Raw genomic sequence first — 27,583 nt, 5'->3', positions numbered from 1 at the left:
TGTCTGCGCCACAGCCAGGCCAGCAGAGCGGAGCAGAGAGCATTGTCTCCTCTGCCTTAGCACAGCCTGCAAAACCTCATGTGGGACTCTGTCCAGGTTGTCTCTGGGAGCGATCACTCTCCACCTCCAAGCACCCTGTGCTCAGAATCCCCACCCACACAGGCTTTCGATGGGGACGGGGACGGTGGAAGGGTGGTTCTTCATGCAGAGAAGCAAATGCTGCCCCCTTCCTCTAGTCTGTTCTGCCTTGGCAAACCCAGCCTCCTCTGTCTCCCACTCCTCCCCCTGGGGAGCCCCCAAGGCATCCTGTCTAGGCCCTCCCATGTGTGAAACTGGGGACAGGGAGGGGAGGAGGGAGTGAGAGGGCAATCCCAGGACGTGCTGGCCAGCAGATCTTTGCAAAAGCTTTGTGTGGTTGGGATAATCAAATATGTGTATATATGGACATTTCTGTTTCTCTGTGAAATAGGAGTTATTACAATGAATAGACCCATCCTCCCATGGAGGGGGAACTTTCTATAGACACGTTCCCCTGGAAAGCAGCTGTAAACTGAGAAGACTGGTTCCCAGGAGCTGGAGTCTTGGGCTTCTTGCTGCCTCGTGTTCGTTCTTGCTCACGTGCATGCAGCGGAGACAAGGGCTCTGGGCCAGGGTGCCAGGCCGGGCCTCCGCGGGCAGCCTGTAGTGGCTGGGACCCATCTGGGGGTGTGTGGCCTTCCACGTGCCAAGGTGGACTTGACAAGGGAGTTGAAAGGAGAAGCCACCACAACAACGGGCGGCGGGAGCCAGTGGAGGGAAGCAGAGATGGCCGAGCTTAGTGTCTGTGGCTGACTAAGTCTCCCTGTGTGGGGGATGGGTGAGACCCCACTGGGCAGGCATCTGAATAACAACGACCCACTTTCTCACGTGTCTACCCACAGGAGCTATTTGGTAGCTGTCACTTGGATGTGCTGATGTCCCTGTAGGTCCTTTGGGGAGTTATTTGTCATCGTTTCGAGTATCCACAACGGGAACTCACTGTTCTGCAGCTGAAGCTCCTGTTTGAACCTGAGGCTGAGCTGGTGCTGGCAAGTTGCAGCAGGGGGGCCTGACCCGGCTCCGGCCAAGGAGATGGGCCGCGGCTCGGACCTCACGCTCTGCTTTGGCCATGATGCTGGCTGTGAAAGTCAAGGCTTCACTTGGATGCTGGGAAGACTCTTGGGGTCTCCTGAGTCCACGGAGAAGGACGGAACCTCTTTGAGAGGCTGCGGGCTGCAGCAGTGACACCATTAGCAGGGCCCAGGGTCCCGACTACGTCCTCTTGCCATCGCTGGCGAGCTTGTGACAACACAGATAGGGCTGGGGACCCTCTCTCTCATTGCCGCGTGACCCTCCAAGTCCACGTTCCGGAGCTGACATGCCCTCCCACCAAGGGAAGAAATCCCCAGGTAAAGCAGCCCGGCAGATTTGGGCGCGGGAAGGGGGGGCAGCGGAAAACATTCCCTCCAAAGGCTGAGGTTTGTGCCCAGAAGAACAGGGGAGGGTGCAGCTCTTGGAGGAGAGCATGAGCTGCTGTTTCCAGAATTGGCCTTTGAAAAACAAACCTTCTTTCCACTGATATTGAAAACGTATTTTCCATGCGTCTAAGTCCTAGACTCTTGAGTTAATAGACAATGGCAAACCCGTGATGATCTTTGTACCTCTGACTCTGACCTTTAAAAAAAAAAAAAAAAAATCAAGCGGTTCCTTCCTTCCCTGGCAGAATTTGGAGCAGAAACCTCGCTGGCTTTCCGCTGCATTCCACTAGGGGGCCCCTCCTGCTCTCAGATGTCCGCGAGGCGTGCAGGCAGGTGAAGGAAGCTCATTGGCTTACGGGAGGCATGATGCCACCGGGCAGCCCTTTTTAAGAGAAAAGCCAGGACCGGTGGAATAGCGACCCCTGAGCAGCGTCCTGGGTGCTGAGCACGGTGCCGAGCACAGGGATCCCGGAGCTGCCGTGTTAGAGCAACATGAGTGAGGTGAGTGGCCCTGTAAGCTGCAGAGGGAGACTTGGGGGTGAGAGGGGACCGGGGCCACAGTTGGTCTCGGAAAATGTGAAGGGTTTCCCAGTGGCGACGGAGCACAGATCAGCCCTGAAACTATTTGCTTTGAGGGTTGACCCTATTGACATCTTGGTTGGTATGGCAGGTACAGACCCTGGTTAAGTTTGCAACTTTTTAAAAAAAAATTGCCTTAGAAGGAGAAAGGGATTCATTGTGCTTCTGATTTGATGTGACTTTGGAAAGTGCTTTGGGTGTAAGACCTCCTGAGAGAAAGCTGATGCTAGTCTTGGCATCTTGGGAGGTTTGGGTGGCTTCCCGCTTGTCCTCACGTGTTTGCCTGGGGATACCTTGCGGAATGTTGGCAGGAAGGCCATCCGGTGACAGTCAGGCTTGGGAGAGAAGCAGGGGAAGGATTTCACGGCACGGCTGTGGGGAAGCACAAACTCTCTGTGCAGTCAACCAGAGCACCGGTAACAGGCAGCTCACCCGGACCGTGACAAACCTGCCTCTGGGGACGGGGCTGGAAGACAGGACAGATGTGGACGGAAGACCAGCTACCATGTTCCTTTGCAAGTCCCTTCTCTGAATATGTTTCTAAAGAGGAGATTTTGTTGGGGGCAAACTGAGAGCTCATTTTATTTTAAAAAGAGCCTGTTCTCTTTCTTTCTTTTAAATGAAGCAGGTTTGGGGGTCTGCCACTCCCTCACTCAGCTCAGTAACCCAGACAAGTCCATTTTCATGTCCTTTGGGTTGGCACCTCAATAATGACTTTTAAAGACCTTTTGTATCCTCTATCTTTTTTTTTTTTTTGACAGATGGGTGATCCTTTTTTTGGAAGTCTAGAGTTAAATTAACTTCAAAAATAAGATGTGCCTTCACTACATCTCTCTCTCTCTCTCTGATGGGTGACTTTTGACATAAACACGACAGGAAGAAGTGCGGGAAGCATATACGGTTTAGGAATGAGGGTTGGGACAGAGTGAGGATGAGGGGGTGTGGGAGGACAGGGGGAGGCTGGGAGCCTCCCCCCGTGGGTATGGCTGGGAGCTCCAGAAATGCCAGTGCACCTCACTTTTGCCTGTTCTCAGCCCCCAGCTCTGAGTCTAGTGCTTCCCTCGTGTTACTCCATTTGCCTCCCCAAATTGTGTGAGGAAGGTGCTAGTATTATTCGCGGTTGACAGATGGGGACACTGAGGCACAGAGAAGTTCACGGTCAGCTGGCTCCCAGTTGGAGGCGAGTGAGGGGCAGGACTCAGGCTGCATGGCTGGCGGCCGGCCACCGGGTGGATCTCAGGGTCCAGAGAGCGTATGGAGCTCTCTGAGCCCTGGGTGCCACCGAAGGAGGGGGAGGAAGAGGAGCTGGGGCCTGAAGCAGAGACGGGGCGAGGTGGACCTGGCCTCTGGGTCCCGCAGCTTTCTGCTGGACTCCATGAGATTTCTAAGGCTTCTACCCTGTGTCAGCTCACTCTGCCCCCAGCGAGAAGGGATGGCTGGGGAGAGCTGGTCTCTAGGTATGCAGATGAACAGTTTCACGGAGGAGCCAGAAAACAGTAGTGCACTGGGGGCCCTTCTTCCATAGTTGGCTGCTCTGGGTTCTTCGGGAGCGGTGGTGCTCCTGCTGGCTCCCCTCAGGCTCTCCCCGCATCTTTAGCCGGGGCTGGTGGCTGGCATCCCACACATGAGCCTTCCAGAACGCCTCAGCTCAGCGGGGTTCACTTAACTGTGGGTCCCCAGGGAGAAAGCAAGCATCCCAGAGCTCAGCCTATGATCAGGGTCACAACCTCGTTTCTGCTGAATGCAAAATTAGGGCAGCTCTGCAGTCGTGCCCTGCCCCCCTGGCCCCCCTTCCATTCCCTCAGACACGTTAGCAGGTCACTGCAAAAGCTTCCTTGAATGTTGATAAAATACTGCAGGAGGCACATCTGACGCCTTGACCTCCCTTTGCTCCCACCACACCCCTTCCAGCTCCTTCCTCCAACTCTCTCCCCTCCTGTCCCTCCTGCCCCAGCCCCCCACACCCTGCCCTTGTCACATGCAGCCCTAGTCCTCTGGCCACCAGCTGGGTGACCAGCTCTCTGGCTGGTCCCCAAGTTTCTGGGTGCGTGTCCCTCAGAGAGTGGGAATTTGTCCTTTCACTAAAACTTAAATCTGCTTAAAACATTTAATAAAGTCGAACAGAAGCTTCTTTCTGGATAGAGCACTGAACCTCTCTCTCTCCACCCCAAAGCTTTTCCTTAGTTGGTTGAATTACATGCGGCTTCTTGTTTTAATAGCTCTCAGGCAGGGACGGATTTCAGATGATCGTTTACTTGCTCGCGTAGCTAATTACTGCAGAGGGCCAAAGCAATGGATTTTGTCAGACTTTCCTCTGACTTCGGAATTTGTTTGAGTCTGACGGGCAAATAGCGCCTGCTCCAGCTGACAGGGTTTGGGTCCGCCGCAGAAAACCCCGAGCTCATAGCTGCTCCCTTGAACCATGCTGGAGCTGGGCTGCGAGGAGAGGCCCCCAAAGGGCCAAAGGGCCAAGTGGTCCCTGGGTGGGCCCTACTGCTCCAGCTCTTCTAGCTTTTAGGGGGAAGGCAGTGAAGGGTGGGGACTTGGGGACTGAGCTGACTTTCCACGGAGTGACTCGAAGACACAGTGTCATCTCTATCCCCCGTGACAAGTCTTCTCTGGGAGAATGGTGATTGAAAAGAGCAGCTCTAGTATAGCGAGGAAAGTCAAGTCCACATTTAGGGCACTGAGAGAGTGGAGGTGGTTTGTGGGGGTGTCCAACTTACATTTCAGGATTAAAGTATGTCAGATGGGCGTGGAGATAATTTAGTAGGAATCACAATGCAGGTTAAGGTGTATTAGTTGGGTCAGGAATCCTCACACTAAGGCCGAACTTTACAAAGTCTTTCTCTTCTCTCTCCAACTGGACCCACCGCACAGGAGAAGAAAAAGACTCCCCTTGTCGAACCACCAAATACGAGTCCCATGAACATGGGACTTCTCATGCAGGTGTGAGTTTTTAAGTTGCTCTTCAAAGGAACTTATTTAGGAGAGCCAGGAGCAAAATTTTAATGCAATAAAGGCACGTATTTGGAGAATCAATTTAAAAAACAACACCCACCATCACCCTATTTGAGAGAGGGTGGGGCAGCTCCTATTGAATAATGCCTCGGATGACAGCTCTTAATTAGACCTGAGACCCCTTAGAGAAAGTGTCCTCCTGTCACCGCTCTTTTCTTGCACAGGCTTGGATGGGAGGTTGCAACTCTGTGTCAGGGTTATGAGCCTTTCTTCCATCCAGACACTGCCCACAAAAAGACTGTGCCCATCAGAGGCATGGTGGGAACACACTGGGACATTTAAGGGCAAATGTTTAGACCCACACGCTTGTCCTTAACACAGCATCAGAAGCTACTGGCTACGCATTAAATCTCTAAAGAAGGAAGGGAACAGTGAACCACATTGTCTGGAGAGAGATTTGCAAGGGGAGGGAAAGCTCACTTAAGTCTTGGGTGGGGGCACAGGAAGGACAGGATTCTTTTTTTTTTTTTTCCAAAAGTAGCCATTGGTTAAAAAATATCATATTACCCTTTTTTTGGACTTACCTAGTCAGTCATCGAGGAAACCCATTGCTAAGACAAACTGTAGGAAACCAAACTGAAATGAGAATTATCATAGTCTGTGATTTAATATGACTTCATAGTGAACTCTAGCAAATGCTAACGGGCAGGTGACCCGGTTTGCACAGAACCGTGTGGTTTAGACCAGTTAAACGCAGATTCTGAGGGTAACTGCATAAGATGGATTTTACCACTGGCTGCAAAGGCCTAGCAACAGAAGGCCGAAGGACAATTCAATTTCTTCTGTAATTTTAACCTCATTTGGGGGTAGACCAGCCGCAGGGATGTAGGAAGGTCTAGAGGATCCACGTTCTGCTGGATCATACCAGTTAGGCACTCTCTCTACTCTGACTGGGGATGTTAGGTCCAGAAAGACACCAGTTCCAACTTGGGTTCTCAGTTCAACTTTTCTGGAGTGGGAAGAAATCACAGTTCAGCTGGGGAATGTAATTGCTGGGCTGACGGTTGTAATGGATTGCCATACAATTTGTTTCTCTGATCCTACATTTCATTAACAAATGGTGTGTGATTAAGAAGTCTCCCTGTTTCCTCTTTTGAATTCTAAGAATGACAGAACGCAAGATATACTTTTTTTTTAGAAGGAAAAATTGAAAAAAATGACTCACACTTGATTTTATTAAAGGTTTAGTTGAATAGTGTGATCAAGATGAGAAGGAAATAACTTTTTTTTATTTTTTTGGTCAGGGAAAGTGCCTTGAATTTATGGTGAATATATTTTCGGCGTTATTTTTAAAATTATAATTTTTGCCTCAGTGTTTCATGAGAGGTGTTGTCACAGGGGAAGGCTTTCACAGTTTGTGAAACTGTGGTCCTTCCGTCCTCAGCTCCGTCCTTCTGGGCTCACCGTACTATCTGAACAGCTGAATAATGTCACGAGCCCAAGTCTGGAGCTTTTCATTAATTTGGAAAGGCTTTCTAGAAGGGCTTCTTGCCGGAGGGTGGTGGGAAAGAAGGACTTTAGAGGATACATACACAACAGATCTATGTTATGTTTGCCTGATGGTTTTATAAAACACAGCATTCAAGCTCACGCTGTTATTGTTTTCATCTGTTTGTGTTGCTATAAGAAAGTCCCACAATTGAGTGCCTTATAAACCATAGACAATTACTGCTCACAGTTCCAAAGGCTGGAAGTCTGAGATCAGGGGGCTGGCTTGGTTGGGTGAGAACCCTCTTCCTGGTTCATAGACAACCATCTCCTTTCTGTGTCCTCATATGTTGGAAGAAGGGACAGGGAGAGCCTGGGGTCTATTTTTTTTTTTTTTTAGAGATTTTAAAAAATTTATATATTTGACACAGAGAAAGACAGCAAGAGAGGGAACACAAGCAGGGTGAGTGGGAGAGGGAGAAGCTGACTCCCTGCTGAGCAGGGAGCCCGATGTGGGGCTCGATCTCAGGGTCCTGAGATCATGACCGGAGCTGAAAGGAGATGCTTAACAACTGAGCCACCCAGGAACCCCAAGTCTGGGGTCTTTTCTGTGAGAGCCTGAGTCTCATTTGTGGTAGCTCCCCACTCATGACCTAGTCACCTCCCAAAGGCCCCACCTCCTAATGCCTTCAGCTTGGGGGTTAGGATTTCAGCGCATGAATTTTGAAGAAACACAAACATCCAGACCATAGAAAGTACTATGGGTTGCATTTTATTTATTGGAATAGGTCATATTGGCCTATGGCTGTGACCTTCCTTAGGACAGGAATGAATTTACGTTGTCCACAAGACCTGGCTCCTGGTCTGGTACTTGGCAGTAGTCCTTTATGGGACGAATAAGGGGATTTTGTGGATTTATCAGTTAATGGGACCAACAGACCCAACACCCTCTTTTCTAAATGTTGAGATTTGTAGTCCAGAAGGGTTTGGAAAATAAAAGTTCTCTCTCTTTTTTTTGTTCTTGTTTTTGTTTTTGTTTTTTACTCCTGGTTTGAAACCTGGGTTTTGTCATTTAAATCTTTTAAGTTGGAAATGGATACATTGTTATATATGCAAAATAAAGGCTTTGACAGCAGGCAAAAAATGAGAAAATCTGGGGAGAATCTGGACAGAAAGAACCCTTGACATTTGGAAAAATGTCAACGAAAACAGGGGAGCTGAGGGAGGGACAGATAATTCTAATATTCTGTAGTCCGGGGTTGTCTCCACTGGGACCATTTCACTTTAGATAAGCTCTATGAAATTCAAACAAAAGGAGGTGTAGGCAGAGCGGCAGAGCCATGAATGCCCTACAAAACAGTTTGCTGGATTGAAATAGAAAACCAATTTGATTGTGCTTTAGGGGGGATCAGAGAGAGCCTGAGCAGATCTTTAGTGAGATAACTCCTCACGTCGAGTCACGGTCGACCACACTGCGAATCCTGGTATGTTGTTGAAGGCAAAGTATATCCCGCATACAGAAAGCGAATTGCATATTCAAATATTTTAATTCATATTTAAAAATTAACTGTTGATGTTTATATTAATTAACCAAATGTTTAAATTGATAGTTGCATATACAAGTGTTTTAAGTTAGTTTATATCTGACATAGAAATATATGACAATTCATATGCAAAAAAGAGATGCATTTCCCTGTGTTCTCTGGGGAAACCAGACCCTGAATAGGGTGACTTTGCCCCTGTGCGGTCCAACAGCCTCTGTCTCTACATTCCTGTCATTCCTGGGTATTGACCGTTTACCATGCTTCATCCCATCTTTGGAACGAAGTGAGGTACAAGTAACGAGGAGAGAAATATTTTCCATTCGATTTGGCACAGGTGCCTTTTGAGCGTGGATATGAGGATATTCTACAGATCATTGTTTTGCTCCATAAACCAAGTGAGTTTGCCACACCTGCCGCTGGTCCAGACCTATAAATCCAACATCCATTTCTGGGCTGTTTCACACGAACAATTCAGTGTAAGTTACACATTCCAGGCATCAGTCTGCTTGAATGTTGTTTGTGCCTTGCAAATAGCCCGAAATTTATGCTTCAGAATCTCACCGAATGACTTCCCATTCCATTTCTGAAAGGGAAACGCTTGGCCGTATTTATACCATTCCTGGCAGAAAAATCAATCACCCTCTAAATGCCATTATTTTGTATTTTACTCTTAAACTGCCACCTTATAAATAAAAAGAAGACAAATTAGCACCATAAAGTGGGAGGGTAATCATCCACAAATTGAAAACTCTCCTGCAGAACGTTGAGGGGAGAAGCGGCTAAAAAGTATAGATTGGTAGAAGTATTGGAATGAAGCAATTTTCGTATCATGATGTAACTAAACTACAGAACAGGAAAACCCTTTTTCCTGGAAGGTTTCTGCCCCCAGTTTGAGAGCAGTCATGGGCTTTGCCAAGACTGAAATATCTCAAGTCATCTGCACTTTGATCCTTTACCCAATGGTATGGAATGCCTTTTGAATGTTAGTTTTTAAATATTTGGTTATGACTCTTTGGAAGCTATTTGATAGCTGAGGTTGTATCTGGATTGGCTGGAGATTGCACTGTTCCTGCTATCACAGTCCCAACTGCGGAGTAGCAGCGCGGCAAAGAAATGGTCATCTGTCCTCATAACACACGACTGGCTTGGCCAAGGTTCTAACAAAGTGATCGGTTAGCTTGATCTTTTTTATTTTTTTTTAAGATTTTATTTATTTACTTGACAGAGATCACAAGCAGGCAGAGAGGCAGGTAAAGGGACAGCGGGAAGTAGGCTCCCCGCTGAGCTGAGAGCCTGCCACAGGGCTCCATCCCAGGACCCTGAGATCATGACCTGAGCCAAAGGCAGAGGCTTAACCCACTGAGCCACCCAGGTGCCCCTGGTTATTTTGATTTTATACAATACCTGTAAAGAGGACCCCAGAAGTTGACAAGACTCATCAACAATTGTCTTGCCCAAACAAGACAAGTAAAAATAGAACAAGAAAATATGTTCTCTCTTTCTCCCCAAGAATTTTTTTTCTTTAGCCAGTATTCTTTTATGTCTATCAGGAGCTAAGTGCCACTATTTAAAAATTAAATAAGATATTATACCTGGGGTACCTGGGTGGTTCAGTTGGTTAAGCCTCTGCCTTGGGCTCAGGTCATGATCTTGGAGTCCCAGGATCGAGCCCACATCGGGCTCTCTGCTCAACAGGGAGTCTTCTTTCCCTCTGCCCTTCAGCTGGCTCATGCTTTCTCTCTTAATCTCCCTCACTCTCAAATAAATAAATAAATTCTTCTTTAAAAAAGATATTATGCCTGTTTTTATTTTATTTTATATTTCCTTTAAAAATTTTTTTTAAATCATTTTTTTATTTTCAGCATAACAGTATTCATTGTTTTTGCACCACACCCAGTGCTCCATGCAATCCGTGCCCTCTCCAATACCCACCACCTGGCTCCCCCAACCTCCCTCCCCCCCATCTCTTCAAACCCTTCAGATTGTTTTTCAGAGTCCAGAGTCTCTCATTGTTCACCTCCCTTCCAGTTTCCCTCAACTCCCTTCTCCTCTCTAACTCCCCTTGTCTTCTGTGCTATTTGTTATGCTCCACAAATAAGTGAAACCATATGATAATTGACTCTCTCTGCTTGACTTATTTCACTCAGCATAATCTCTTCCAGTCCCGTCCATGTTGCTACAAAAGTTGGGTGTTCATCCTTTCTGGTGGAGGCATCATACTCCATAGTGTATATGGACCACATCTTCCTTATCCATTCGTCCGTTGAAGGACATCTTGGTTCTTTCCACAGTTTGGCGACTGGGGCCATTGCTGCTATAAACATTGGGGTACAGATGGCCCTTCTTTTCACTCCATCTGTATCTTTGGGGTAAATACCCAGTAGTGCAATTGCAGGGTCATAGGGAAGTTCTATTTTTAATTTCTTGAGGAATCTCCACACTGTTCTCCTTTGAAAATTTTTAAGTAATCTGTACACCCAAATGGGGCATGAACTCGCAACCCTGAGATCAAGAGTCACACGCTCCATTGACCAAGCTAGCCAGGTGCAACCCCCATACCTGTTTTTAAATGGAAGATTCTGACACATATAATTTCCTTATTAAGTAACATCCCTCTTTTGTCAGGGATTTTGAGAAAAATATCACTTTTCTTTTCCTGGGCTTACCAAAATGGCAAAGCGCACCTGGGCTTTTCTTTTTCACATTTTCCGATACTTGTTTGATATGCAGAGAAATCCCCGATGCCGTGAATTGGTCAAGCAGTCTCGGTAATGGAACTTCTTCCAGTCTGACGGCTGTGGGTCAGGAGCTCACGTTGGTGCTCATGAAGATGTTCTAGCAGTAGCGCCAAGGTTAGGTCGTACTCCCGCTGCTTCCTTGTTGTTTTTGCTGATGGTGTTTGTATTCTTTTCAATCTGTGCAGTTTTATGCAAATTTTTTTAATTGGGGTAAAAAGCCTACCATAAAATTTGCCATCTTACCCATTTTTAAGTGTATAACTCGGTAGTGTAACGTGTATTTACTTTATTATGAAATAGACCTCCAGAACTGGTTCCTCCTGCAAAACCGAAATTCTACACCATTAGACAACAAGTCCCCTCCCCCAACCCCCTATCTCTGGCGATCACTCTTCTACTTTCTGTCTCTATGGATCTGATTACTCCAGGGACTTCATATACATGGGCTCAGTATTTGTCCTTTGTGCCTGGTTGATGACACTCTGCATGATGTCCTCAAGGTTCTTCCATGTCATGGCATGCAAGACTTTCTAAAAGTCACTTTCCTACTTAGTGGGGAGATTAGTTTCGTTAAAGGTAGATTATATAATCTATAAATCCTCCTCCCGGAGCTCAAGGAACTGCAGTGCAGCACATGGTGATATTCTGAGAGCAAGTCAAGAGTCGTGGGACTCCCATTCTTTCCTACTCACCAAGTGACAATGTCCCTATCAATCCTGAAAGTAGCTATTGATAAAACCTTATTTTGTTCTTATTGATTTTTGAGTCTAGAAAGATATACATAGAAATTTTAAAGTTTCCTTCACCATGCCTGGTTGTGAGAGTTAAGAACCTTACAGTTCCAGAGACGCCATTCCTGCCATAGTCTGTATCAGTGCTGCCCCCTGGGATTGTGCTGTGTACAACCTGTGCAGCTGAACATGGTGGTCCTGCCCTTTCCTGGGGTGTAGTCGCCCTGCTTAAAGACCACTGACATAGAGAAAAATGGTCATTTCTATGGTCCTACTTAGAATTCACGGAATTGAAGGAGACCACAGTTATCATTTTATTCAAAGTAGTCATTTTAAAATAGGGAGCTGAGTGCCCGAAGGCAAATTTTGTTAAAAAATCACAGAGATTCTTGAGGAAAAGCCAGTGTGGGTTTCACTTACACATTTCCTTTCCTATTAGATTTCTCATTTTCTGTCACATCCTGGGTACAACCCAATTTCTTTTACACCTGCCCCAATTCCATTTAGGATTTAGACATGAAATCTATGAAAAACAGTATTGTCCTGGATTTTTTTTTATTAGCCTTGAGTAAAAAAAGAGCAGCTACAGAAATCTTGCTGAAGTCATTCTTTCTGCCCCCAGGTCTTCCACTTTATTTCTAGAGGTTCAAGTGTGCACTCTGAACCTCAACTCTTGTCCCAGTAACATAAGGAGAGGTCAGTGAGCGTTGGTGCATGGCTACCATGAAGTTCCTAACTGAGACTGAGGCTGACTGTCTTCTGACTTGCCTGCCAATTTCCTTGACTTTGTCTTTACATCAATAACTTTCATTTCTTGCCTTACCCCCATCTCTGTTTGAGTAAGAAAGAGCATCTGAACCCCTCAAATAGAACCCTTAAAAAAAACCTTTGCTCAGAGAATGGCAGCCCTTTGGTCAAAACCATTGGGTGTATCGTCATATATTTTCTCAGCCATGTTTCCTCCTGCCTTCTAGAGTAGGAATCTTTAAAACAGAAACTATGTCTTCTACACTTTTCCTCTCTCTGGTACATGCCCTTCAACCCACGTGGATGGGGAATCCATATATATTGCATGCTGTGCTGGGTGAACGAAGACGACATGGCCCGTACCTCTCACTGAGCTTAGAGGTTAGCCAGGGAGACAGAATCCTGTGAAATTAACCTGACTTCACATGTGGTCACTGTATAAACTAGTGGAAACATTGACTAGTGCCATTGTTGCAGGAAGGAGAGGTAGGAAGGGTTCAGGGGACTTTCCCCATAGAGTCAATGCTTCCAGAAGTAGGGTCTCAGTATGTATTGACTGAGAAATAACCACCATGGCTAATGGTTAGTCTGAAAATTCATGAATTTTAGAACCACATGACAATTTAGCAATCTTCAAGTCCGAGGAACAGATACATATCCATTATGATACTATAGTTGATTTCTACCTCTTGCCTGATGATACAAATTGCTTTAAATGTGTCATTTTCCCAACCTTATCAATGGATATTTGGGTTCTATTAAATTATCATGTCTTCCTTTAAAAGTGTTCAGTGAGTCATCTCTTTAGGACATTGGAAGCAGTGTATCGTCAAGAAGACTTTTGGAATTGTACAAATTGTGCCTATTGTTGCATTTTAAAAGTTCCATGTTCTGCTTGTGAGAAATGCCTAAGTGAATTCAGATATGCCTGTAGCCCTCCTTCAGTACGAGTATTAACGTTTGTCTGGGGCAAGATATCACAGCTCACATTGTATCTCAGAGCCCCTGGTGGCTTCCTCACCATTCTGAGTGGCTTCTTCTCTTTGGAGTTGATTCAAGCCATGGGCTCATCCCGATATTTATAACTCTGTTCTCACATATGCATAAGTCCTGTCAAAATACAGAGATAATACGGTACCACATCGCAAATATTATTTCTGGCAATGTTCTATACCTCAGAAATGTGGGCTATTTCACCTGTTCGGGAAGATAATTTCTTAAAATAGATGTAGCAATTTGTCAAATCCCTCCGCCAAATACCTCATGCGAGTTTACTGTTGTCTTTTCATCTGGATTTAATCCGTTCCATCTTTAAGGAGGACTCATCCTGGGGCGCTATTTAGTGAATTTCCACGCCACCCTTTTTTTGCTGCGTTCTTGCTGAGAGCCAGATTTGGCTGAAATTCACGCGAGAGCTCCCTGACCATGGAATTTGGGATGAGGATTTTGAATTCTTACACGACAGACGCATAAAGGCAACATCCTGTTGTAACTTCAGTGCTGTAAGCAGTCCCCTGGGGGGACATCCGACTCTCTCTCCCGAGTCCCTTGCATATTTCCACAAGGAGGAAAGACAGGGACTGAGTCAGGCAGATCTCCACCAGCAATGAGGCAATTTCAAGACGAGCAGCAGCTGTGTGGTTGTTTGCTCCTTACTACTTCCTCATGAGATGCCTTTTGAGGTGATGGTGGCTCAGACAGAGCTGGACGGTCCTGGGGAAGTCCATGTTTGGACGGTAGGGCAGGACAGTGGCACGTATGTGGGGCCCCAGGGAAAAACAGACATGTGGGAGCTCCAAGGAAAACATTATTAAGAATTTCAAGACCGGGATGCCTGGGTGGCTCAGTTGGTTAAGCGTATGCCTTCGGCGCATGTCATGATCCCAGGGTCCTTGGATTGAGTCCCACATCTGGCTCTCTGCTCAATGGAGAGCCTGCTTCTCCCTCTGCCCCTCCCCCCAACTCGTGTGTTTGCTCTCTCTTTCTCTCTCTCTGACAAAAGAAAACAAAACAAAACAACAAAAAACCAAAACCCAAACCAAAAACAACCTTTCTTCCAAAATATTAAAAAAATAATAAATAAAAAGAATTTCAAAACCATGATGACAGAGCATTAAGCCAAGCTTGGGGCTTTTACAAGCCAGAAGCCCTATGTGACTGCACAGGTCACATGGCCAGGAGGCTGGCTGTGGGTGAAGCTGGGGGCTTCCTGATTGCTTTTTAGTGGAGAGCGAGAGAGAAGGAGAGGGAGAGAGTGTGTGCTCTGATGAAGCATTCCTATCCCTTGGCAATGTCAGGGGACTTTTATGTATTCTTCCTTCACGCAGAGGATGTTTTCAGAGTGACCCATGCCTGCCCACAGGAGCAGGTGGCTGGCGGGTCTTCCTGCTGAGTCAGAGGGAGCATCGAGGCTGGTTCTGAGCAAGCCCACCTAGCAGCATGCTTGCCCAAGAAACCAGGTGATGCTGGCTGACTGCCCAGGACTGCTGCGAGGTTGGAGGAATAACTTTGATTATAAAGCACTTGGAAAGCATACATTTTTTTAAAAGACCATGTAAATGCAAAACTGTGACCCCAGTGTGGAAAATTCCCTGCACTCCAATTCAAAATGACTTTACGGAGTGCTGACCATTGATTCAGTTGGATGTGGTGGGCGGCCGGCTTGCGCCGAGGTACCTGCTACATCACGTGTTCTTCCCTGGGGTGGGGGGGGAAGGGACACGGAGAGCAGGCGTATGAGGCTTGTTCAATTAAAGAGACGCTTCATGCTTGGGAAGCAAAGGGTCCTCATCAGAGCAGGGGCTCGGGTCAGGATGTGCAGATACAAAGCCGTGCCATGGCATGAGCATCAGTCGCCCGGATCAATCCCAACCCAGGAAGGCGACCTTGACCTAAGTCACACCTGGGCTTATTTTCCAGCAGATTACATGGCTCTGGATTTTGGGGGGACTTGGAAATAAGACAGGGAGCCACTATCCACCGAGAAGGAGGTAAAGCATGAGACTGAGCTGGTAGGTGGTGTTGGTGTCGGTGCTGGGTATGCGTGCATTTCATCTTCAGTGGGGAGATTGCTAGAATTTTCACCTCCCTGGGGTGCAGCTGATCGGATGGCCTGTCCACCTTCATCTGGTCTTCTAATCTGTCTCCGTTCACTCCCTGAGCCATGACAGCTGATTTATGACAAAGCAATCCCCTTTCTTCCAGAAGTACACAACCTCAGACTTCTACGTGTTCTGAAGCTATTTTCGTTTTAGTTGAGTGGGGGAGAAAAGCTGGCTGCCTCTTCATTACCAAAAAAGAAAACCTCCGGTTTCTGCAGCCTCAGAACACCCCCTCGGGGAGAAGCACGCCGAGGAGCACGCCGTGCCAGGTTACCATCTGAACGTTATCACAAGATGTCCGCACACGAGCCGGGAGCTTCAGCTTCCCTCGGAGGGGTGCGCAGAGGGGAGTGCACAGAACTAGTTCAATGTTTGAGAAATAAATCAGGACACCCAGACAGAGAGAATTACGGAGTGAGAGCTGTCCGCACGGTCCCCGAGCCCCGTTCTCACGGGCGCGGGAAACACGTCTGCAGGTCTGGGGTCTGAATGGGCTGAACACTGCTCCGTGGTGACCGGGGTCCCTGGCAATCCTGTGAAGTATGTTCCCCCCATCTTTCCCCTGAAACTGGCGATGCCATTTCATACACAGAATGTTGGGTGATGTGGATTTCCACACTGAGGAGGAGCAAGAAGGAGGGTCAGGAAGCACGATCCCTACTCTGCCACCAGATGGGTCGAGGCATAAAATAGCTGGACCATTGATGGCAGAGGGGGTCATCAAAGTCAGATCTTCCATCTTCCAAGCCAACATTGCACCCTCTACATGGCCAACATGAAGCAGCAGGTGTGCAGACGCCCAAACCAGTCTGCCTACGTTCACACTCCTTCCCTTCCAGATGAGCAGCTGTAGATCCTTGGGCAAGTCACTGCGTCTCTCCCTCTGTGCCTCAAATTTTGTATCCATCAAATGGGACTAACTGTCCTTTCCACGTCCTAGGATTGTTGCTACAGAAGCGTTCCACTGTTGCTTTGCAGAGATGGAGCCTGCTGCCTTGGTGCAAAGAAGGAAGGCTTTGCCAAACCTGGAAGCATGATCTCTCACTCAGCCTCACATGGGGCTTCTTCTGGCTGGCAGTGGACTTGGCTGAGACTCTCCCCTCTCCTGCACTGTGTTTTGTTCACTTGATGAGGAAGCTGAGTGCAGCCTTACATCATGGGGGGCTCAGCCATGGTGGAAATGTGTGGCCGTGGCGGATGGCCATGCAGGGCCTGGGAGGGGTGGCTGGTTAGGGCTCGGCAGGCCAAGATTCTCCCGGCTATGAGGGCAAGTTCATCCTGTGGTCTTCGGCCTTCACTTGACTACACCCCACACTGGGCTTTACCAGCCATTCTGGAGAAGGGAGGGAGAGATAGAATGCTGGTGTTTGTGCTGAGAGCAAAGCACAGAGGTCTTTCTCTGGGGCCTCTGTAATCTGGGGGGACGTGGACTGTCTGGCCTCACATCAGCTTCTCTGGCCTTTGAAATATAAAAGTGCCCTAAAAATAATATGACTAGAAGAGGGACGGGCAGGCTTGGTGTTTTCACAGTGATACAGTCCAGGTCTCATTTCGTCCCAAAGAACTGGCCATGCCTGTTGGTTTTTGCCCCCACCATCATCTGTACAGGGTCGATTTGTCCTTTACTGACTTAGTTTAGAGGCTCATCTCAGGGTTTGCCTTTACCTTTATCTTTCATAGATGCTTTTCCAACTCCTTCCTTCCCATGGCTTTGGGCTGACCGGCTGTAGCTCCCGGGGTGGGGAGCGGAGCGAGCATCCGCTGCCCTTTTCTGCTCCGCGTGGCTCTGGTGTCCTCGGGGTGCCTGCCCTCCGAGAAGCAGTGCACGTCGGGGAATCTGTGTCTTGGTCTGAGAACCGGCTTTTATCTCTTGCTGGGTCACCGCAGCTGTTGGAGAAGCATCTGCCCTTTGCCCTGATGACCTTTATTCTGAGGATATTCTAAGCAGTGGCCACCACGACAGGAGGGCAACGAAGGAAGGGCAGACGGAGAAGCGCTGCTCTGGATGCAGATCAGATGTGGAAGGTGAATGATGACGTCCCCATTCATGGATCATTCTGGAAACTTACAGATCCGTGGGGCTTCCCAGGACCCTCAGGGCAGTCTGGTTCTGCTCTTGGTGGGGTTGATAGAGGGGCTGTGTACTGGCTGACGCTTCCTTCTCAGCCTCAGCCGTGTGGGTCTCTGCAGATGAATTCGAGTCACACAGGGGGCCGCAGGACCGCTCCCATCTCCCGGCTGCCCTCCCCCCTCTGCCACTGGTTACCATTCTCCCCTCCTCCCACGTCTTTTCTTTCTGGAAAAAAACGCAAGCTGTCCTCTCTAGCAACACACAGAGCACATCCACACTGGGATTAGAGGCCCACCTGAAATTAATAATAACTAAGAAGTAGAGACTACCTACTTTGTGAAAAAAATCGTCACCAATCCCAATATTCTCTCTTTACATTCTCATAATAGCCATGTGAGCTAAGGTTTAATTTAATGTAATTTGATTTAATTTAATTTATTTTAATCCCTCATGGAGAAGAAACTGAGCATATGAAGACGCCGAGCTCTGAGGAGTAAAATCACTGGTTCAGGGTCACATGTGGGAGCTGGCGTTCCTCCTGGTCCCCAAACTGCTGGGCCCAATGTGCTTTCATACCTTAACCCACTGCAAATGAAACACGACGGAGAAGCACACCTCTTTTGAAGCCCGGCTTCCTGTTGCTTTGCTCTCTGGTTCCTTTCAGGGCCCAGGCCTGTGCCCTGAGACCATTTGCATCATGTGTATTGTTCTGGCTTCATGGAAGCGAAAACTGAGGCTTAGAGAAGCAAGTAACCTGTGCAGGGTCACACAGCGGCTAAGGGGCAGGACTGGGAGAGTCTGGACAGTGTAATTCCAGGATTGCAGGAGACTTCCCTTACTTTTCTTTTGTCTTTCTTTCTTATTTTAGTTGTATTTATAAAGGTATAATTTGCAGATAGTAAAAGCTACTTTGTTAGGTTTATAGCTGATGAGTTTTGACAGGATTGCTTTCTAAGCACTGAGATACAGACTGTTGTTTTTCCGCCGACTGTCCTGCCGCACACTGTCTTACTGAAGGCTGTCCTGCCGCACACTGTCTTACTGAAGGCTGTCCTGCCGCACACTGTCCTGCTGCCCCATAAAGTTCTTTGTGTGTCTTTAGATTCAACTCTTTGCTCCCCGTTAGCTGCAGAGCCTACATTCTTCACCATCACACCCTAAATAAAAATGATCCCAATTTGTGATGTAAGCTGTCTGCACTGCCTTGAGAACACCACAATCACCGAGGCCTGCATAGGTGTTTTGTAACTGACAGCTGAAGCGGTAGGAGTGTAGGGAGACGATCAGGGGAAGGAGGACAGTTCCGGTCCTTGTGAATCACTCCTGAGTCTCAAACCGCAGAGAGAATGCTCGGTGACAGCAGCTGCTGCCTGGTCTTTAAACGGGTTTCTGTCCTGCTTTCTAAGTGGACTCTCTGCCACCTGCTCACGGGGCCTCTTCAGGCCCATCTGGGAGAGAGGGCTATGGAGGTTCCCGTGCCACAGAGCAAAGTACATTTATTTTCCGAAATTTTCATAATGACCATATCCTAATTTATAAATGAAAAAAAAAGTGTTATTTAAAAAAGAAAATCAGCACAGGAAAGGTTTTTGAGGGTGAAAAATACTAATTAAAAAATACGGGTGTAGGAGCTCCTGGGTGGCTCAGGTGGTTAAGGATCTCCCTTCGGCTCAGGTCGTGATCCTCGAGTCCCGGGATCGAGTCGCGCCTTGGGCTCCTTGCTCAGCAGAGACTCTGCTCCTTCTCTCTGCTGCTTTCCAGCTCATGCTCTCTCTCTCTTTCGAATGAATAAATAAAATCTTAAAAAAATTAAAATATGGCTGTAGGACAAAGTATAAAGTGAATTTCAATAAGACAAACCACACACAGAACCCTAAAAATGAAGGTCCTTTTGTAAATGGTCTGCAGAAACCACAGCAATGCTAATTACTTCTATTACCATAAAGGTCAGGCTAAAGATGCTAGGGGCAGAATAGAGCTTCTGGGGTGGAATTTCGGCCTGTGGGTCTTTCCCAGTGCCGGGAGCACATGGAAGGGAATGAGGAAGAAGTACAGAGGGTAGTGCCCTTGTCTGTGAGGATCCCATCTCTTTTTCTTTTAACCAACGATTTTTTTTTAAACCCTTCCAGCTGAAGTCTCTTTTGACATTAGTTTCCATACCTTGAGGGATTAAATTAGTGGAGTTTTACTGCTCCATTTTTGGATTGGAGAATTCTAAGTGATTTAAATTATCGGTGCCAAGAAATGAAATCTGTCCTGTACTTACCACGCAATATTGGCCTTAAAGTCTCTTCTGCTCTTCAGACAAATTCAGGGACTTTGATTTGGAAGCAGCTTTAAATGATGTGCCTTTGATGTTCCCAAGAAGCCACCTGTTCAATGACCGTGGTGGCCCCAAGAAGTCATCAACTTCCTGCTGGCCAACCCAGCCGCTCAGCCCACTTCACCATGCTGTGGCTGTGATTTTGCTCCCCTGTTCGTTTAAAGTCTGATATTTCATTCAAGAGACTCAAGAAACTCTGTCAATAAAATGTTAAATATAATACCATAGAAACACACATTTTTATTTCTTTATAAACATGGTGAGCAAAGGAAAACACAAAAAATGCTGGGAAGGGTGAGCTAAGATCTTCAGGGGCAATCCCCGTCTTGACATCTCCCCTGGGAAAGGCGTCGACTCTGGGAAGAACCTGCGATATTCCAAACGTCATGGTCCCTGAGCATGGCCCACACCACAGACAGAAGATTAGTGTTTTTCCTCTTATTTAGGACCCATCTGAGAAACTGCTCGTCACGATGCTACCATTTCAGGTGAGCTAGAAGCCCTGAAACCATTGGAAATATGAATACAGCAACAGCATGAAAAGAAGACAGCCCCGAGGAGAAAAATTACTTGGGTGAAAATGTATCACTGGGGATAGACGGTGTTAAGTAGCACTTTCTAACAAGAGCTTCCAAGCCATCATGGGAATGAGACGGATTTTTCTTTCATTCTTTTGCCAAATCTCTGCAGCTACTTGGTAGACAGAATCCAAGAGAGGCCGGATGTTGGAAACAGAGAGCAAAGTGCTTAAAAAAGAAAACACACACACACACACACACACACACACACACACGTGCGCGCGCAATGAAGATGACTTCAAACAACTTCTTTCCTTTCTTTTGATGTAGACATGGCATCCACTTGATATCACCGGTAACACCACCTCTGGAAAACTTGCAAGCATGCGAGTTTTGCCAACATGCAAGCATGCCTACTTGCAGCCAGGTTCTGATGTGCGGCCGGCAGGGGCCAGTGGTTATGACTGTTCCTTCTCAGAGGCAGGAGCAGAGACTCCAGTAAGGGATGTCCCCAGCGATGCACAGCAGGGGTGGGGGCACCATGACTCACACTCCTCAAGATGTGGAAAAGCCCCCATTGACTCCCACTCACTCTGGTGAGCCCTGGTCCCTTACCTCTGCCCTGATCTTAGTCATCTTGGGTCAAGCTCTTACCCAGCTCATAGAGATGATTGGTTTATTCTCTGTCTGTCCCTCAAGGTTGTGAGCTAAACTAAGTCAGAGAATGTGCCCTCTTCCTGGGACACTCAGGCCCAGCGCAGTGCCTGGCTCATTGGAGGAAGTGAACGGTCCAGGAATGAGTCTCTCACCCAGGCTGAGTGCAGGCATCTGTCTGGCACTGAATCCATAACCTTCAGTGCAGATGGGCCTGCACATTGGTGAATGTACCCAATTTTGACAATCTGCTTTTGTGAAGGATCTTTTATTTCTTAGCCTGGGAGAGATCAAAATTCTTTAACTGGAGTATCTTTCTTCTGCTGCAGCAACAGTAAGAGGCTGATGCCAGGCCAGTGAGCAACCTCTTTCACTGTCACTGGTCGAGTCTCTTGGGGGGACGGGGGAAAAGGGGTGGAGAATAGGTGAGGCCCTGCTGACCTTGCGGATGGCCTGGGATGTTCACTTGAGAAGGTTCTTTGTTCCCTAAGTCTATGGAGGCTTTGGAAGTGGAGAACCTCTGGTCAAATCATGTCACTAAATTAAATATCAAGCCAATAAAGATACAACACAGATTCATATGCTTATATTAGTTAATTAATTAATTAATTAATTTTTAGTTTCAGAGGTAGAATTTAGTGATTCATCAGTTGCGTATAACACGCAGTGCTCATTACATCACGTGCCCTTCTGAATGCCCATCCCCCAATTACCCCTCTCCCCCTCCCCTCCAGTAACCCTCAGTTTAATTCCTAGAGTTTAGCATCCCTTATGGTTTGTCTTCCTCTCTGTTTTTATCTTATTTTATTTTTCCTTCCCTTCCCCCATGTTCATCCATTTTGTTTCTCAAATTCCACGAAGGAGTAAAATCATATAGTACTTGTCTTTTTCTGACTGATTTATTTTGGTGAACATGATACCCTCTAGTTCCATCCACATCATTGCCAATGGCAAGATTTCATTCTTTTTGATGGCTGAATAATATTCCATTTAAATGCTGTTAATGTACCTTCAGAAAATGTTCTCAGACTGTCATTTGGACCTGAAATTTAACCTGCTAAAATTCATTTCACATTCCATTCTCTTCAAACTTCTGGAATGAAAAGTAAATACTTGATAAGGAAACCTGTGTCTCATCCTGAAGATGGAACCCCATGTACTATCTGAACGATTTTCCAAGGAGACATACTGTTCAGTGTTCTGAGTTTGCACTGAAGCAGAAGGAGGTTTTGGTAATTTGCTTTCATCCATGACGTATGGTTAGCCCAATTTTACAGGTATCGATGGCAAAGCATGAAAGATGAGCTCCCCCCACTTCAGTATTCTGAAGTCATATAATAAGAACTCGAAAAAGGACAGCACAAACTCATAACCTATAGTTGTGTCCCATGAAAGAGCTGGAAATGGAAGTTTCTCAAGACTTTACTCAAGTAATTTTCCAAATCCTTGAAGTTACATAACTTCTTGAATCTGTTACTTTGGGGGGGGATCAGTGGCCAGTGCCTGGGGGAGCTGTGTGGACCCCGAGGCCAAAGGAAATGTCAGTAATACTGGTTGATCCTGCCTTCATGTACAATGTGGACATCTTGTTTATCATGACTTTTTACGGTACTTTTGATTTTCTAAAATATTGCCTTAAATTTTTTTTTGGTCTTTTTAAAGCTTTATTGAGGTATGATTGACAAATAAAATTATGACGTACTTGCAGCGAACAATGTGATGGTTTGATACCCATCACACTGGGTATCAAACCAATGGTGGTGGATTCCCACCACCGGGTTAATTTCCACATTCCTCACCTGACATACTTACCTTTGTTTTTTGGTGGGAAACACATAATTTCTACTCTCTTAGCAAATTTCAGTGATACAACACAGTGTTATCAATATAGTTATCATGTTGCGCACGAGATCTTCAGACTTTATTCATCTTAGAACGTTTGTACCTTTTTTACCAATCTCTTCTCTATCCCCCCACCCCCAGCCCCTGGCATCCACCATTCTACTCTGTTTCTTTGAGTTTGTCTCCCTCCCTCTCTCCCTCCCTTCTCCCTTCATCCCTGCCTCCCTTCCTTCTACTCTCTCTCCCTTCCTCTCTCTCCCTCCTTCCTTTCTTGCTTTTTTCAGATCCCATATGTAAGTGATCCCATGCAGTGTTGGTCTTAATTAATGGCCAATGGCTTTTTTGGTGCCCCCTTAAATTTTGTGTCTGAGGCCGTTGCCTCACTCACATTATCCAGTAGTGGCTATTCCCAGAACACCAAGATTTTGTAGTGGATCGCAGAAGGAAGGATAGAGGACTGAGAAGTCATGCAGGTGCTCCTTCTCAAAGGAAGTGTGGCTTTTGCAACGAGCATGCAGTCAGCTGGCTCACCACATCGCCACATTTTCTTTGTAAGCTGGCCATGTGAGGACATAGGTGCCAGTGGCGTGTGTAGACCCCTACACACATACAGATAATCAGACATATCTCAATCTCCATGCTAAGCTCAAAGTGCAGGGAGAAATGGATTCAAAGCCACTTACTTACCAGAAAGTCAGTGTGGTCTGTTCCACCAGTGAAGTACTGAATAGGAACGGGTTGTCCATGATGTTGCAACTTGGTTGAAAGAGTTACTCAGACAAATTTATGTGCTGAGTCAGACACCCTTCAGATGTCACTTCTGACTCTGTCAGGGAGGACCCCGTGGGTGGCAGCTTCGTGTGGGCTCCATAGGCTTCAGGCATGTGTGAAGTGACAGCATGCCCCTCCCGGCCACACCATGTGTCTCCACCTCTGCATCTCCTGCCTGGGCACTTCCTCCTTGTCCCCTGGTAGATGCCAGCTGTGAGACATCTCCCAGTCGAGAAGCACCAGGAACTGGACTGGTGAGGGACAGCGGCTGGTGGCTTATTCTCTGACCTTTCCCTGCTGGGGTCCGCTGGGTCTCACCACTCTCAGAGGGGATGAGGTTGGTGTCAGGTGCAGCTGTCAAGCAGACTTGAGGATGAGTCTCCCTTCCCTCCTTCCTCCTCGTTCCACGTGCCCTCTCTAACAAAGTTGTAGCACAAAGTCATAGCATTTGCCTCAGGCTCTCTGTTCTGGGAAACCAAATGGAAGACATATGCTTTGTTATTTTCCTGTAGCCCCTGGTGCAGTGGGACTGTCAGAAAAATTACCTCAAAACTTATATGTTGAAGTACCAATCTTGCCTTTTTATGGATACGTGGCGTGTTATGAGAAAGAACTATCATGTACCCGTTCTTTACTTGGGCTCCTTTTTATTGGGAGTTTATTAAATTCTGGAGTTCTAGCTTCTTTTTTAAAATTAACATGTCCTGTATTATCTGTTTTAGGGGTACAGGTCTGTGAATCATTAGTCTTACACAATTCACAGCACTCACTATAGCATATACCCTCCCCCATGTCCATAACCCAGCCACCCCATCCCTACCCCCGCCACCCCCCAGCAAGCCTCAATGGAATGCTATCTTCTTATTAGTTAATGTCACCGGGGAAGGACGCCTCTCTTCTGAGAACCCTGTGAGTTGTTTGGAAAGTGTTTAAGGGTTGGGGACAGTCCTCTGGCTGTGGTTCTAAGGCCTTGTTCCCTCCTGTATCCTCCCTGTTTCTCTGCAGATTCCGTAGCGGGCATGCCTGCCACCAGCTCTTGCTGGAGGAGGTTACTTCAGTGTTGGAATCGGAATGTCTTGTGTCGCATCCTTAGAGGGCTATCTAGCATTTCCTAGTGACAAAATGAGGACAACAGAGAAAGAGGGAGTTTCCAAGCAAATGTGTCTGTGCTCTAAAAAGCGGAGTAGTTTTTATATTTCTGATTCTAAAAGTAAATTGAATGGAATACACTTTCTCATATGAGAGACCCTCTGTCCCTTGAAGAGGTCTCGGGGATGGATGACAGGGACACTATCTTGACATGTTGGAAGAGAGAATGCCATTGTGCCTAAGGGGGATGGGCATCGAGCTGGTCTGAGCCGCAGGGATGCTGATTTCAGATGGCCAAAGAAGGAAGGGACTGTTATTCTTCCAGACACTTAGGAAAGGTTGGAAGAAGGTGCTGGGTCTGGAGTGGGACAAGGTATAGTGGAGGGTCCAAGCCAGGAGTGTTTCATGAACATAAAGTTGCTAGGGTGGGGCTGGAGTTCATCAGGAGAGGACCTAATGAGAACATCTGTGCCAAGGGCCATGACAAAGGGCAGATGGAATCATGGTGATAAAATAATCATATGTGATGACCACCAGAGACGCCCCTCCCACCTCAGAAGAAGCAAGCTCTCAGATAGTTCCCCACTCCACTCAGCCTTCCCCTTAAACATACGGCAAGGTCTCAGAGAATTCTGAAATGAGATATTCCCAGTGAATAGTTCTTTTTTATTGGGATCATCTTCTGATTTGAGATGCCATCTCCTTGCGACATCTATCAGTTTCGTTCTGTCTCCATCAAATTAGACCTGACACAGAAACCCCTGTCTTATAAATCCTGAAAAAATGAACTCCTTTTCTCCCCTGTGTGCATTTCATGTTGGATTTCCTCAGGTTTCTAAAATGTGATCTTTTGTGGAACAAGGTATTCATGACATTTGAAAGGTGTCACTGTTTAAGGTATTTAAAGACAGTGAGGGTGGAGTGCACTCCTATTTTGCAGTTGTGTTCCATTTAATTTTGATTTTATTGAACTCTACAACCCTGTCCTTTTAGTCTCTGAAATTCACTTTTCTCCCCCCAACTCATCTATGCATTCTATGGGGAAGGATGGAGGGTTTAAACACTGGAGTATTCAGTTTTTGTCAGCTGCCATGTAGCTGGCTGGATCCTCTCTAGTGGTGGCCTGATTCCCTTCAGTGCAACCAAATCAGCCTTCCAACTGAAGAGGGCACTTCAACACAGGGCAAGAAGAAAGGGGTGTTTTACTTGCAAATCTACCATATTTAAGAAATGTATCATTTATTTAAGTGAAGATGATATATATTCCTGGTTGACTGGTGAGGTAACAATGCCATGACTTGGGACCTAAATGAAGTTTGCAGAACAATTAATGTTTGGTTAAACTGCAGCCATTCTCCATGGGAATACATGGACAGATCTAGTGTTCTGAAAATTCAAGATGTTCTACATTAGATATGAAGACAGGGCCCACATTTATATAACCTTTCCAACTTGTGGCTTTTCCTTCCACTCCTGCCACAGAGATTTGGTTTATCTTCTCAGAATGGGACTGGCTTGGGTGGGCCTTTGCACTTCATGGTGACTGGGTTGGGAAGTGTGGTGGGCTTGGTGACACTGGGACACTTGGTTTGATCACCTTCTCTCAAGTTATCCTCTGCACAAGGCAGGAAGGGTACACAGGGATGGTTAACTTGGTTAACATGGGTCTTTATCATTCACCCTATTCATTTACACGAACCAGAACCTGAAAGCAAGAATTTTCCAGATGACCCATCTACTGTTAATAAAGGGTTGACTAAGGATCTGGGAGTTTCTCATGACAACATTTGACATTAATGGGAGCTGATAATTATTTTTTATGATACTGTTTTTAGGTGGGACAGAAATATACATTTTGAGGACATCTTTACCCCTTAGTTAGAGTTACCTATAATGGTTTCCTCCTTGTCCAGTGCTCTGCTTCTCTTCCCAGGATCTTATTTAAATAGTTTTGTAACCAAGACAATCCCTGCAGGTCTCTCATCTCTGCGCACCAAAGTCCTATCTCTAGTCTCCACTGTGTCACCAACTAGCTTCTGATCTTAGACAAATCAGGCTCCCTTCCTGGTTGCATTTTCTTCACCTGAAAATTAGAGACTTCATAATCTCTGCAATCTTTTTTAAAAAAAATATTTTATTTATTTATTTGACAGACAGAGATCACAAGTAGGCAGAGAGGCAGGCAGAGAGAGAGGGGGAAGCAGGCTCCCTGCTGAGCAGAGAGCCCGATGTGGGGCTCGATCCCAGGACCCTGAGATCATGACCTGATCTAAAGGCAGAGGCCTTAACCCACTGAGCCACACAGGCACCCCTGCAATCTTTTTTAACTTGAAGCATATTTTCAATAATGGCCAGAAAATTGGATTTACACAATACTTCTGTCTCTGTGGACTAGAACCATTCTGAACACCATGTTATTTAAAGATAGTAGTTGGGTAAGGTTTTAGGAAGCGTGCTTGTATGTTGACATGTATAATAGCTCCCCAGACCTCACAGAAACTCTTGCCCCATGATCCAAGACTGACCATAAAATTTTCATACTCCTGGTTGACCTGGTAAAATGAAAATGCACAATGTAGGCTTACACAATGACAGACAGACGACTCAACAGTAGGAGAAACTCAGACTACAAAGCCAATATTTTTTTCAGTTGATTAATATTCTTTTGACCTGGACATTGGGATTGGAATGAGAACATAACTGTGTAGGGGCCATCACTGACAAAAGTGACAATTCTCATTTTCTCACATTTGGCTATTTTCCTCATTTTTCAGATGAGGTTTTCCTCCATCAACAGTAGCTTCCCATCTGGTGTTCCTTGGATGTGGGCGAGGGGGGCAGTCTGTGTGACTTCAATGGATCCTTTCTGGGCTTGACCCTTTCTTGGTCTCATGAGCACCATGTTTTTACCATCTGAGCTCAAGTAACAT

General features: G+C 46.5%; 1 protein-coding gene across 1 annotated transcript in view; it reads left to right on the top strand.

Annotated features, from left to right (window-relative positions):
* The first annotated feature begins 1,865 nt into the window (after positions 1-1,865).
* The window catches only part of PCP4 (Purkinje cell protein 4), a 53,551-nt gene continuing 27,833 nt past the window's right edge, over positions 1,866-27,583 (top strand). Inside the window, exon 1 of the mRNA XM_032865545.1 lies at positions 1,866-1,997. Within this exon, the coding sequence (XP_032721436.1) occupies positions 1,989-1,997 (9 nt within the window). The 5' untranslated portion in view covers positions 1,866-1,988. The remainder of the gene's footprint in view (positions 1,998-27,583) is intronic.

This window comes from Lontra canadensis, unplaced genomic scaffold (assembly GCF_010015895.1).
Source record: "Lontra canadensis isolate GAN:19392208 unplaced genomic scaffold, GSC_riverotter_1.0 scaffold29, whole genome shotgun sequence".
In the NCBI taxonomy this organism is placed as follows: Eukaryota; Metazoa; Chordata; class Mammalia; order Carnivora; family Mustelidae; genus Lontra; species Lontra canadensis.
Note: the sequence above shows the minus strand (reverse complement) of the source record. Positions and strands in the feature narration are given on the sequence as shown.